At 25.2% G+C, this 13,698-nt stretch overlaps 1 protein-coding gene across 1 annotated transcript; it reads left to right on the top strand.

Moving 5' to 3' along the window:
• The first annotated feature begins 1,695 nt into the window (after nucleotides 1-1,695).
• LOC124836937 (GDSL esterase/lipase EXL3-like) lies at nucleotides 1,696-6,284 on the top strand. Its single transcript, XM_088105232.1, has 5 exons — nucleotides 1,696-1,996; nucleotides 5,089-5,219; nucleotides 5,313-5,537; nucleotides 5,635-5,890; nucleotides 5,969-6,284. Exons 1-5 carry the CDS (start codon nucleotides 1,711-1,713, stop codon nucleotides 6,157-6,159), a joined length of 1,089 nt encoding a protein of 362 aa, XP_087961358.1. The 5' UTR covers nucleotides 1,696-1,710; the 3' UTR covers nucleotides 6,160-6,284.
• The last annotated feature ends 7,414 nt before the right edge of the window (nucleotides 6,285-13,698 follow it).

Raw genomic sequence — 13,698 nt, 5'->3', positions numbered from 1 at the left:
TATATATATATATATATATATATATATATATATATTAAAACAATAACATGGATTCAACTCAAAATATTTTAATTGGATTAAATAAAAATTCAATCCAATCTTATCTATAAATACCACCAAAAAAAAGTAAGTCAGATATAAATTTTAAATCCAACATATATTGGGAAAGAACTATTTGAGTTTAAGATGTAAAATGTATACACTATTAATAACACAGATAGTGTAAATCCAATCGTTAAACTATGGTTATGTATTATTTTATTTCTTATGTCAAAACTCACTAAAATCAAACAATAATGAAAGTATAATTAAAGAATTCTTATGTCATCATGTATTCCAACATCTGTCTTAATAATGTCGACATTAATACAAACAAAGTAGTTAATGAATTTAGATGAATATCAAAATTTTATAAATATAGTCTATATGATTGGAATGGTTAAACACATAACAAGTGATGAGTCAAAATTATCTAAAAAAAATAAATCTTTAAATTTATTGGTGACAAACTTTGCAGAATTATTTCCAAAATTGTTTAAAGTAATTTCATCAAATTAACTGTTAAACTTAAAATTTTCATAAAAACGATAAAGTAGGATTCAGTTTTATCATAAAATTTGGTTTTAATATTTATATTTTAGGTCTAACTAAGTTTTAAATTGATCATAAATCTGAAAATTTTCAATTAAATTTTTATAATTTTTGTAATTTGTTAAATACTTACAAATTTTACAATTTTTAATTGATTTTCTGTAATTTTTAACATTTTCATTGATTAGATATTGTGATTGTTATCTCATTTTGTTATTTTACTTATGTGTTTTCACACTTAAACAAATGAGATTCTATAACTAATATAAAATAATATTAAAATTAATGTAAAATAATAAATAACTTGTATTATATAATTTAGAAATAAACTAATATTTTATCGTACAATAGTGAAATCAATTAGACTTTCACACTCAGTACAAGAAGAATGATATTTAATAATTAAATTGACTGTTTTTATTATTATATGAAAATGTATTAAACTTTTATTATAAACTATAACATTGACGAAAGAAAGATAAAAATACAAATCAAAATACAACAGTTACTTTTGATTTTTTTTTTTGTAAAATTAATTAAATTAGTTAAATATTTGAGATGAAGAAGAAAGAGACTTTTTCTTATCATGCATTATTACACGAAAAAAACTAAAAAAATCAGACACAAACAATAAAGTTGTATTCTTATCATGCATTATCATTCATTCATTATACAACCACACTAAAAAATCAAATTAATATAATTATAAGAAAAACATGATTCATGGCAAAATTAGCTTCCTTGATTTGTCTTGTTTTTCAGGCCAACAACAAATTCATGCAATAAATGACCTGAAAGCTAAAGGACCCGACATGTACCAATTATTTCACTTTAAAAAATGAGAGCAACAATAAGTGTTTTTCAGATATTAATCAAAATATTAATAAGATTATCTAAAGTATATTAAAAATAGATGTAAAAGTTGTTTTACACGTACGGAAAAATTAAATAAGATTATCTAAAGTATATACATAATGGACTAATGGTCCATCCTATTTTAATAAAATTCTTTTTGCTTGTAAAAAAAATAATTATTTCCATGAAAAGAGTACGTAGGTTATAAATAAGAGTGATGTTATATGTTGTGAAACACGTTGCGAAAAGTGAAGTGAAGCAGCCATGGTTCATCTCACTAAGCTTCTTTCTTCTTCTTCCTATCAGTTTCTTCCTTTTGCATTGTTGCTGTTATCTGTTTCCTTAAAAACAAAGGCTTTGTTGAAACTACCACCGAATGTGTCTGTTCCAGCAGTGTTTGTGTTCGGAGATTCGGTGGTGGACACCGGCAACAACAACAACAGAACGACATCGTTTGCTAGGTCGAATTTCCCTCCGTATGGGAGAGACTTTGAAGGTGGCGTCCCGACTGGTAGATTCAGCAATGGAAAGGTTCCATCAGACCTTATAGGTAACTATCTCTTATCTTCTTTCCTATTTTATTTTAGAAAAAAATATACTTTCATATACATAAATTTTTTACATTTTTTATTTTTTTCCTTTTTAAAAAAATATAAAATTTTATATTTTTATAACATTTACATTCTATATTAAATAAATGTAAAAATGTATTATAGTACCATTATTCTTTATTTTATACTGTTACAGCTTTGTTAGATAAAACACAGATTTTAGCAGCTTAATGAAAAAAAAAGAAGATAAATCCATTTTTCCTCGCGTGTGAAACTTTGTATGATAATACTTTAGAGATATATGTGTCCTTATGTGAAACAAGTCAACATTTCCTGCAAAGCTTTAAAATGACAAACAATATATATTTCTGATTTTTAAGAAAAGTTATAATTAGAGATATTAAAATGGATTTAAACTACTTTATTAACTCATTTTAATTATTGAGTGTTTGGGTTTGAAAAAGCTTTAGTTTTTCTTTTTTTAAATATGAATTTAATCAAACTCAATTCCTTTAACTATTTATTGTTTTTATGTAGGTTTACAGTTTGATTTTTTATTATAACTATTTATTATTCCTTTGTAAGTTTCTAATTTGAATTTTTAAAAACTAGAGAGTTATTTAATAATATTTAAATTTTTTGAATGTTTATTTTATTTCTTAGGCTGACAATATAACTTTTAACTGGTGTATTTATAAATATTTGATGAAATAAATACTTAGAGAAATATAGAAAAGTTTCAAATCAATTTATTAGGATAAATATATGAAATAATAAAACATATTTAGATGAGTCAATTCATTTAACTTAGTAAAATTATAAAATCTTTTTTATTTAAAAAAAACAAGTCTAATGAACTTATTTATTTTTAACTAAATATTTAATGAACTGTGAGCTAAATTAATTCACTTTTGTCCCCTAATTATAATAATGTACAATTATGAAAGAGATGATAGGAAAGAAAATAGTATATATTAGAGAGGCAAAGTGAGGTTTTAAAAATATGATATTATATTTACTTATGAAGTTTATTAGTTTTTTTTTTTAAAGATTTCCATTATAATAGCCCGTACGTGGATGGGTCCATTAGTTTAAGTCTTCACCTATATGAATTGAATTAAGTTCAGTGATGACCAATAAATAAAAAAATAAAAATATTGAATTTTGAATTATTAAGTTTAGTGGTAATTAGTAAAAATAACAAAATATTGAATTATAATAGTTGAATGGAGTTCGATAACATGGACGCGAATTCCCATAAAAGATAAGAGGTTTTTAAACACAGTAAACAGGTAAATGTTTGTAAAATTATGATAAAATATCAGCAAAAAATGATTTTTAACAATATTTACAAATTTGGTTTTGTGTTTATAAAAAGAAAAGAGTAAAGATAACATGATACACGTTAACATTTATTTAAGTAAAATATTCTAAAAGAATGAATTTTTGTAATTTTTTGAAAAGAAAATGAAAAGTAAAAAACATAATATTAAATGAAGGTAAAAGATTATGTATCTCAAATAATTATTTTTCGTACGAAAATGCTTAGGGCAAAAATTGTAAAATGGCACAGAGATATTATATTTTATTGTGAAGAATCAATCTGCACCCTAGATCATAATTAACAGAAAAAAAAATGTTATTTTTACAGTAAAAGAAATTAATCATATGAAGGGATATAACAATATTCTTATATTTTCTCTATCATATTAATCATTTCAACTTCTGGTAATAAAAAAAAAATTGTATGAAAAGAAGCATGCACTCTCATTTTCTACTTATCTGAGCATGTGAAGGTATCACTTACATAATGAAAGTATCATCACCCCACTGTCACGACAGTGATAGACATAAATAAAAGATAGCATTTAAGCCGTTGAGGACTTCGAAAGCTCATATTTTAGTCAGAGTTCATACAGTGAACCATTTTTTGTATTTTAATTAATAATGCCTAATAATATAGAGAAAGAAATGTAAGAGAAAAAAAAAATTATGTAAGCAATAATGATTAAAACCTAGCTATTTTTTTTAGAGGAAATAAGAGAAAAGACAAAGGGTAATATAATGTGATACAATGATAGTCTTAACTCTAAAATAAATAAATTTCAAAAATAAAAAAAATTAACAACCATGTTTTCTGAATATTAATTTAGGTCAAAAGATAATTACATATTTAAACATTTAAGGGTAATATAGTGATTTCCTCTGAAAATTTTCTTCTAAATAAAACTTATAAAAACTAGTTAAAAATCATGTGAAATAATATAAATTATTTAGAAATTGACCGACACTTTAGACTTGTCAAAACCTAGCGAATCTAGTTGCCTATATAGAGTGTGCGTTTTAAGTATTTTGTTTACCTATATTTTTCATTTTTATTTTTATCTTTCTTTACTCTATTTATTCACTGCACATTTTATTTACACTAGTTCTAAATCCCCTCACTGTATTTCACACCAACTATATATATTAAAAAATATAATTATTTTCGAAATTTTCATCTCTCCATTTTGAATTTCGTTAATTTTTTATATTATTCTTTCACCGTATATTTAAATATAATTATTTTAACGTACTAAAATCAACATATTTTTAAAGTCAGAAAATAAAGTAAGAACAACAAAAATTCAGGGAAATTTTCGATATCCCTGACGCATGTACTTTAGAGTATTTATTGAGCTACGTTGAGTTTTCAATTCACAGCCTCAGACGTGCAGGAACGGTGGGTCCCAGTATTCACAAATTAATGTATGTTATTCAATAAGGGACATTTAATTATCATCATCATTATTAGATATAATAAAATCATAAATTAAATAGTCGAAATTCTTTACTTTCTACTCTCGTTTTCACACTATTTAAGATAGCCGAACGTGACGTTATTTTTTCCACGTAGTGATAAGAACAGTCATATTTTAATACTAAAATTTTGGCACTATCTCTCATTATTATATATTCACTATTTTCTTTAATATAAAAGTTAATTTTTAATGAAAAATGATTTTATCTCTGTAAGAATGTGAGTATTTTGTTGTGCATGTGGGTGCGTAGTGTTATTTATGGTTTGATGCATAACATAAATGATGAACAGTTGAAGAATTGGGAATCAAGGAGCTTCTGCCAGCATATTTAAAGCCAAATCTCGAGGCTAGTGATTTGGTGACAGGGGTCTGTTTTGCTTCAGGTGGCTCAGGATACGACCCTTTGACCTCCATATTAGAGGTATCTCTATCTATCTATAAAGTACCTTATCACCTTAATTATCTGCATATTTAATAATGCAAGAAAGATGGATTAATTAACAAAATTAATCAGGGATCAATGTCGTTAAGTGGGCAACTTGATCTGTTGAAAGAGTACATAGTGAAAGTAAAAGGTTTGGTCGGAGATGAGAGAGCAAAGTTTATCTTAGCCAACAGTCTTTTCATCGTGGTAGCAGGAAGCAGTGACATTTCCAACACCTATCGCACTCGATCTCTCCTCTACGATCTTCCTTCTTACTCTGATCTTCTTCTGAACTCAGCTTCCACCTTTTTGACGGTAATATCGTATTAGTTTAACCATAATAATATCGTATTAGTTTTTTAATTTGATATGATCGGTCTTTAAAGTATTTCTTTTATGTTTGGTTTGAAAGGAATTGAATGAGTTAGGTGCAAGGAGGATTGCAGTGTTCAGTGCACCTCCAATTGGGTGTTTGCCATTTCAGAGAACAGTGGGTGGAGGAATGGAGAAAAAGTGTGCACCAAGGCCCAACAATTTGGCCCAATTGTTTAACACCAAATTGTCCAACTTGCTGCGTTCTCTCAATCGTAACTTTCCCAGTAGCAGAAATGTTTTCGTCAATGTCTATGACCCTCTGCTCGACATCATCGTCAATTACCAAAAATATGGTATCCAATCCTTAAACTAATTATCCTTAGTAAAAAACAATATCAAACGAACATAAAATAATCATGAATTTTGTGCAGGGTATAAAGTGGGAGACACTGGATGCTGTGGAACAGGGAGAATAGAGGTTGCAATACTATGCAATAGTTTGGATTCTACGTGTCCGAATGTTGAGGATTATGTGTTTTGGGACAGTTTTCATCCCACAGAAAGCGCTTACAAAAGGCTCATAGCTCCTATTCTTCAAAAATATTTGTACCAATTCAAGTGAGCTATTAGAATTTCTTCTGCTTAGTTCTTTTTTTGTTACCTCGGATAACTGTTTGTGTTGCTGTTTATGGATTTCATCTGTCAGAAAATTTCTTAAAATAATATATTCTTTCTTCTTAAAATTCATTTGAACAGGTTCTATCATGGTTTATTTCAAAAGACTTTATGATTTTTCTCGTTTTAGTTTCGATACGAGCTTTGAAAATTTTAAATAAAAAAAAACTTTTAACTTTTCTAATAAAAAAAAAACTTATAAGTTTTTTTTTTCAAAAAATCATTAGTGAAAATAATGTATTGTATACTTTCAGTAGAAGCCAAATTTATTGGATCACAGATATTCGAAATGAGCCATTTCAAAATATTATTTACTCTCCATAATTTGTCATTAGAGAATTGAGAACAATGTTGTTTAATAACAACATATTTTCCCCAAACTTAAACAATGAACAATAATTTGTGAAAAGGATGTTACCGTGTCTTTTGTTCAACATCTTCGATACACTCAGAATCTCAAATGATTACAATGATAATGTTGCAACTGAGCAAAATCGTTAACTTTGGCTTTCAATTATAGATGAAAATAGTTTCTTTGAACTCATCTTTGCAATTATAATGACAACTCAAATAGGATAAAACTTTTCTCAGACACATTTGCTAATAAAAGTTTCATAACATGTTTCTTGTTAGGACCAACACTTAGAGACACGAAGAACATTAGAAATTCTTTCTACGTATCATTCTTATTTTTAATTTTATATATTAATATCACCTTTCCCTACCAAAACTCATGGTAGAAAGAAAATTTTCCTTTAGATATGAAAAATAAAACTTATTTCCACTTATGTGATTATTACAACAATTATCTACATACAATATTTTTGTCTCACTATATTTTACATTTGTAATCGCCATAACAAATTCTTTAATTTTTTTTACCAACAAAATTTGAAAGCATACATTTTAATGGTTAAATATATTTATAGTCTTTAAATTTGAACTCAAAATTAAAATTAGTCAATGGTCCAAACTTTGACACAGTTTGTTCCAAATTTCAAAAATAAATTAATATAATTCTTTTAATTTAATAACGTTAATTTTGTTTTATATGTTAAACTACGGTTTCAGGTTAATAGAAACATATAAAAGCAGTAAAAACAACTCAAACGATATAATAAAAAATGTCATTTAATATGTCCAAAAAAAATTTAATGTACTTGAATCAAGAAGATTATATCTATTATTTTAAAGATGAATCAAAATTTGAGAGAAAGATGTACTTTTGTTTCACATTAAAATTTGAGTACTAAAACTATTTAACCTTATTTTAATTTATTTGATTTCTATTCTTTTTATTTATTTTTAAAGCAGGTCAAAACTTGAAGCTGCATATTTAACTTTTGTAAAACCTTGATTGTTTTCTTCGTCCTTAAAAGTATTTCACAAAAAAGAGAACAACTCTAATGATAGAAGACTGATTCTTTCTACACCTCACTACCTTCATTGTGTACCCCAATTTTACTTCAAAGTGCATTTTATATGTTTCTGTCGCACTTTGAAGTGCGTTTCTTATATGTGCACGTTTTTCTTTTATTATATTTTATGCTACGAATTTCAAAAAAATACATATATAATAATTAAATAATTACAAATAAATCTAAAATAATATTTAACAAAATTTACAGATGATAATTATAATTTAATTCAATAAAAAATTTAATAATTATTTCAATTTCATAAAAAAAAAATAAATAAAATTAAATACATAATAAATAATATATTACGAAAATAATAATATGTTAAAAAATAACAAATTCAACAAAATTTAACAAACAAATAAAATAAATAAAAATATATTAAGAAAACATTTTATTTATCAACTAATAAAAAAAATTAAATTTATTATACTAACCTAATAAAAAACAAACCTAATAAAAAACAAACCTAATGAAATAAATATATACTAACCTAATAAAAAATTAACCTAATAAAATAAATATACACTAACCTAGTAAACAAAATTAAAAAACCTAGAAATCAAACCTAAACGCTATTCGAAATGCGCGACAACTAACGCACATGTGCGGTTAGTGTGAGCCGCCTGGGAAACCATCCGCATATCAATATGCGGTTTCCCTACTTTCCGCACTTCCAACTGCGGAAGTCTGCGACCACTGGCGTTTAAGCAGCTGCTCTCCGGCGACCACCACCACCACCTAGAGAACTCAAAAAGCACATGCATATATTTGTATGACAGCAAATACCTACATTTTATCAAGATACTAACCTAGACGCCAGAAAGCACCTGAGATTTGTGAGAAATCAAGCACGGAGAAGAAACGCAAACAACTTGGCACAAGAAGAAGGAGAAAAGAGGGGCAGAGGAGACCAGAGAGAACAACGGGAGAGGAGGGAGGGCGGAGGAGGGAGGAGTGATTTAGAAGGGGGTGTAGGATTTGAGGGTGAGATGCGGCAGAGTTCAAGTTTCAAAATTAGTCAGCCTTTTAAAAATTCAAAATATTCTTGTTGACTGTATTGAGGGGTATACTTTAAAATTAAAATATATTTTGGAGGTGCAGGACGAAGACAGTGAGGTGCAGGGAGAATGTCTCGTGATAGAAAGGTCAATGAAGCAAAATATCCAATTAAATATAATAACAATGTAATTATGCATTGATGATGGAATAATTTGCATGACTTGTATTCATGAAGAGAGCAGAAAGACGTGTGCTTATCAAAGATTGTGTGGACAAAACTTAATGATTTCATTTGCAAGATAATATAATTAACATCCACCATCTAACTTTACAGGAACTGCTCAAAACGTATTTATTATATGCGACACATTATTAATTAGAAACCCAATAGAGTAAGACAGTGCATACAAATGACATTAAACAATATAGTTTAATATATCTTTACAAAAGTTTTACATGTTCTTAGGCAACATTGTTTATTACAAGCACGTTTATGGTTGCATGAAAAGCAAAAGAACTGCTTCTCCATCCCTACCACTGTATTTTAAATTGGAATCAACAATTTCGACAAAAGCATATGAAGGTACAAAACACATGGTCAAAGCTAATTTTGAGTATATAATTAAAAAAAGGTTTTGAATTTAGATTAACTTCAAATTTATAATTATAATAAATTCAAATGTTATACATACAATCATTTTGTATAATTAAATTATCTTTTAACAAATTTATATTTATTTATATAAATGTAAATTTTAAATTTAATTAACTGATTTGTAAAATAATTTTTATATTACTTATTCTGTAAATTAGCCTTGAAGGTAGAGCTTCCATTATTTTTTTTTTTGAAAAAATTTTGAACGAGAATTTTTGAAAACGTACCATTTGGGAAAGCTTTGGTTGCCAAATTATTGAAAAGTGTAATTAATTGCTACAATAGACAGAAAATTGAATACTTCACACGCGTCTGCTTATTATTTGAATTTGGTGATTACTGATGCAACTATGCAACTGATACCTAACTCAATTTAGTACATAACTCCCTTATTTATATTTATTTAATTAATGCATCAACACCATAACTACTCACTCCCCCATCTGAAAACGATTTAATATTCAAAATTAAAACTTAATTATTAGGTTATAGTGTATACTAAATTCAATTTAATTCAAGCTTTCTCTCCAGTAAAAAAGAAATTAATTAATGCATCAGATCAGGAATGACCATAAAACAATGAATTATTGTACTTTTCATTGTAAAATTTAATATACATAACTGAGTATTGAATTCAGAAAAGTTAGTGTTATAAATAAAGATTATGCACACTTGTTACATTTAGTATCAAATGGAATACCCTTATGTTTCTTTATAAGTGTTACTCTCTTTAAGAAAATCCTTTTATTTAGTTATTATTTTTATAATGCAACTTTTTTTTTTATATTTACACTCTTATTTTTTTAATTATTTTACATAAAACAAAGAAATAAAAAAATTTAAAACAGAAAATTGAAATAAATTCTCTGTCAGATAGTAATTTTAAAACATTACTATCAAAACACAGTATTGTTTCAATAGCTAGAAATAGAATGGTGTACTGAAGTAAATTGAAATCAATTTCCTCGAAAGTCTGGTTCGACTTATAATTAGTGTACTTCCATGAGCTGTGAGATAACAATATCCTTTGATCTTTATCATTTTTCATTTGAATGAGGGTCATTGTAAGCATTTTTATTTACTTGAAATTGAAAGTCTTGCTAATCAGTGTTCTTGATGCACTTTTCTTTTAAATATTTATAGTATAGTAGTTAAAAGAATATATATATATGTATATAAATTGTGAAAAATGGATTAAAAATAAATCTAAATATATATTTTTAATTCCTGTAAAATAAGTGAGTTTATAATTTTATTTTTTTAAAAAGGTATTTATTTCTTAATTACTCTAAAATTCAAAATAAAAAAATTTAATTTTTTAATAATTTTAATTATATATTTTTTGTTTAAATTTTACTATCAATATAATTAAACATGAATTTAGTAAGTGAGTTTATTAAAAAAAATCATTATTCACGTATTAATAATTAGTTAATTTTGAAACAATCACTAGTTATTTTAAATTTATAAAATAAAAAAAGATCTTTTAAAATTAATTATATGTTAATACTAATTTTACCTTTAATAAATATATCTTTTTTTTTTGCTTTAATAATATATGTAAATATTCAATTAGATCAATAGAATTCAAACAAAATTAATAAAAATAATTTTTTTCTATTAAAACTTTTATTATATTTATTTATTAAATTAAAAATAAAATATATTAATGTTTATTGTACTAAATCGATTATTTATCTAAAAAAATATAATTACAATAATTAAATTTAAGTAACTTAAACAAATAAAATAAAATTATATTTAAATTTTAAAAACATAATTAAAAATACATTATATATGTATAGTTTCTTAATCATGTTTTAATTACGTAATTTAAAGAAATTAAAATAAAATTATATTTCAATTTTAAAAAGATAACTAAAACAATATTCTCTCTCTCTCTCTCCCTCTCTCTCTCTCTCTCTCTCTCTATATATATATATATATATATATATATATATATTATTTTGTTTTTGTTTTTGTTTTTTAAATCATGTTTGCTAAAAGATAATGTTAGGATTGAAAAAGGGGAAATGGGTAGAGTGGAAAGCAACTGGCAATTGGTAGTGTTGACACAGACAGCAAATATTGAAGCTCTAAAGATATTTTTTTTAAAGTTTTTAGTATTATCATATTAGTTTTTAAATTAAAAAAATAAATAAGTATTTATAAATATAATTATGAATTGTATTACTTTAATATTTTAAAAATATAACAAAGGTAATAATAGTAATAAATAGCCTAATTTTTACACTTAGATGAAAAAAGAAAGTAGTTCACTTGTTACAAAAGAATAGAAATAGAATCTTTAAATGTTACAAATTTAAGTATTTTTATTAGTTACTTAATCGTCTTTTTATACTCGTCTTATAGTTAGTAATAAAAAATACACTCGTACGATATATAGAAATTTAAGTCACTGGAAATAAATAGGAAGTAAGAATTTAAAGTAACACATTTAAAATAACAATTCATCCATTTATATTTCGCTTCCAAAAAATGGATTGGGTTAACTTGTTTCACACAGATTGTAAATTAGTTTTTTGACCTGTTTTGTTAATGATTAGTTCAAGGATCTAATATAATAAACATAATATTAACATTTATTTAAGATTAATATATAAAAGTTAAACATGAATAAAAAATATAAAAATAAATTATTATCTAATCTATTAAAAACTATAATAATTAACTAATATTATATACAAAATTGAATTAGAGATTCAAACATAAACATAAATTAAATGAATAAAAGAAAGAAAATAAAGAAATTCAGATCACTTTTGGAGTTAAAATATAATGAATTTTTTAATTTCTGTTATAAGACACAAACCTAAATAGATTGGATTAGAATACTTAATCTGTTCCATTTTTTTTCTCACAAATTCTATGTCCTGTCTTATAATATTATTTCCATACATTAAACATATATATAGAAATTTGAAAATGTGGGAGAGAAAGTTGAAAAACTTAGTGAGATTGAGTCAAGAATTTATTTGAATCCCCCAAGATGTAAATGTTGGTGAATCAGGTAAATTCTTGACCAAATAATTATTTTGATTCCTAATTCTTCTTTCTTTGGAAGTTTTGATCAAAGAAAGATGTTGATGATGTCTAGATTAACACATTGAAAAATTCATAAGCTTCAATTGTAGTATTTTAGAAGTATACAAGATGGATTTTGTTAATAGACATGCTCTCTTCAATCAGGGAGTTAATTTTAATATATACTTCAATTAATTTATATATTTAAATAATGTTGTAACAATAAGAAGGTTATACAATCATATGAGTGCTTGAATTGGTAGTTTGAAGTAAATTTTAAAATTGAAGTTGTTGTACTATATGCTAATAAAATTTATGTTTCTAAATTGACATTGCTCATGAGATATTTAACAGATGAGTTATCACTATGAACAGAACTCAATATTGTTCAAACTCTTTAGCATAAATGCTCAAATGACAAAGCATGTTGTTCAAGTTGACTTGGGGCTTGAATAAGAAAGAAACCAATATAATTTTTCTTCTTTGTAATAAGTGATACTCAAACAATAAAGGATCAAGGGTGAACCTATAATATGTTGAAAATTCAAGTGTGAGTCCAAGTTCCACATTGGATAGAAATTGGAAAATAGAATACTATATAAAGATGAAAGATCCACTAACCCATAGCCTTAAGGTTTTGGGTAAAGAGTAATGTCGATTTCTTATATAGTTGGCTCAGATGTTATTGGTGTTTGTGTAACCCACATATATTATAGTTGTCTGTGTATAAAAAAAAAATCACTTATCCTATGAGAAGTCGTTTAAGTGATGTGTGATTGTTGGTGAAATCCATGTAGTAAAAAATATATATTTATATTATTGATTATGATGATGTACATGCATTTGTATGATAAAATGATCCTTTACATACGTGATGTGTCTGACCTTTTATGGGTGTGTTGTGACACTTTATGAGTGTGTAATGAAAGGCTTGTATGGTGATATCATGATTCTAATGGGTAATAATAGTAAGAACAAAATTTATTCTAAAAATAATTATTCTAAAAATAAGACGTGAAATGTTTCACCGATGATATGATCATGTATATTAATTAAAGAACATTTGTGCATTATATTATTATAAAATTAGGTGTAATGAACATGGCAAAAAAAAGCAAGAATTAATTTTTTAATATGTTTACGAGAGATCAAATGTTATTATTTAGCGGAAAATGATTAATACTAATTTTTTAGAATACATCAAAGATAAATCACTTTACATCATTAATATGTAATTAAAAATTTAAGTATTATTGGATAAAAGTGTAACTGTGGTGTGCTCTAGATGTGATGATATATGTATTTATTATATTTTATACACCCACGTACATGTGTAAGGTATGTGATTTGATTTGTTTAAAATAAT

This window comes from Vigna umbellata, chromosome 1 (assembly GCF_029865625.1).
Source record: "Vigna umbellata cultivar VRB3 chromosome 1, Vumbellata_1.0, whole genome shotgun sequence".
NCBI lineage: Eukaryota > Viridiplantae > Streptophyta > Magnoliopsida > Fabales > Fabaceae > Vigna > Vigna umbellata.
The sequence above is the reverse complement of the archived record's forward strand: the minus strand, read 5'-3'. Positions and strand labels throughout refer to the sequence as shown.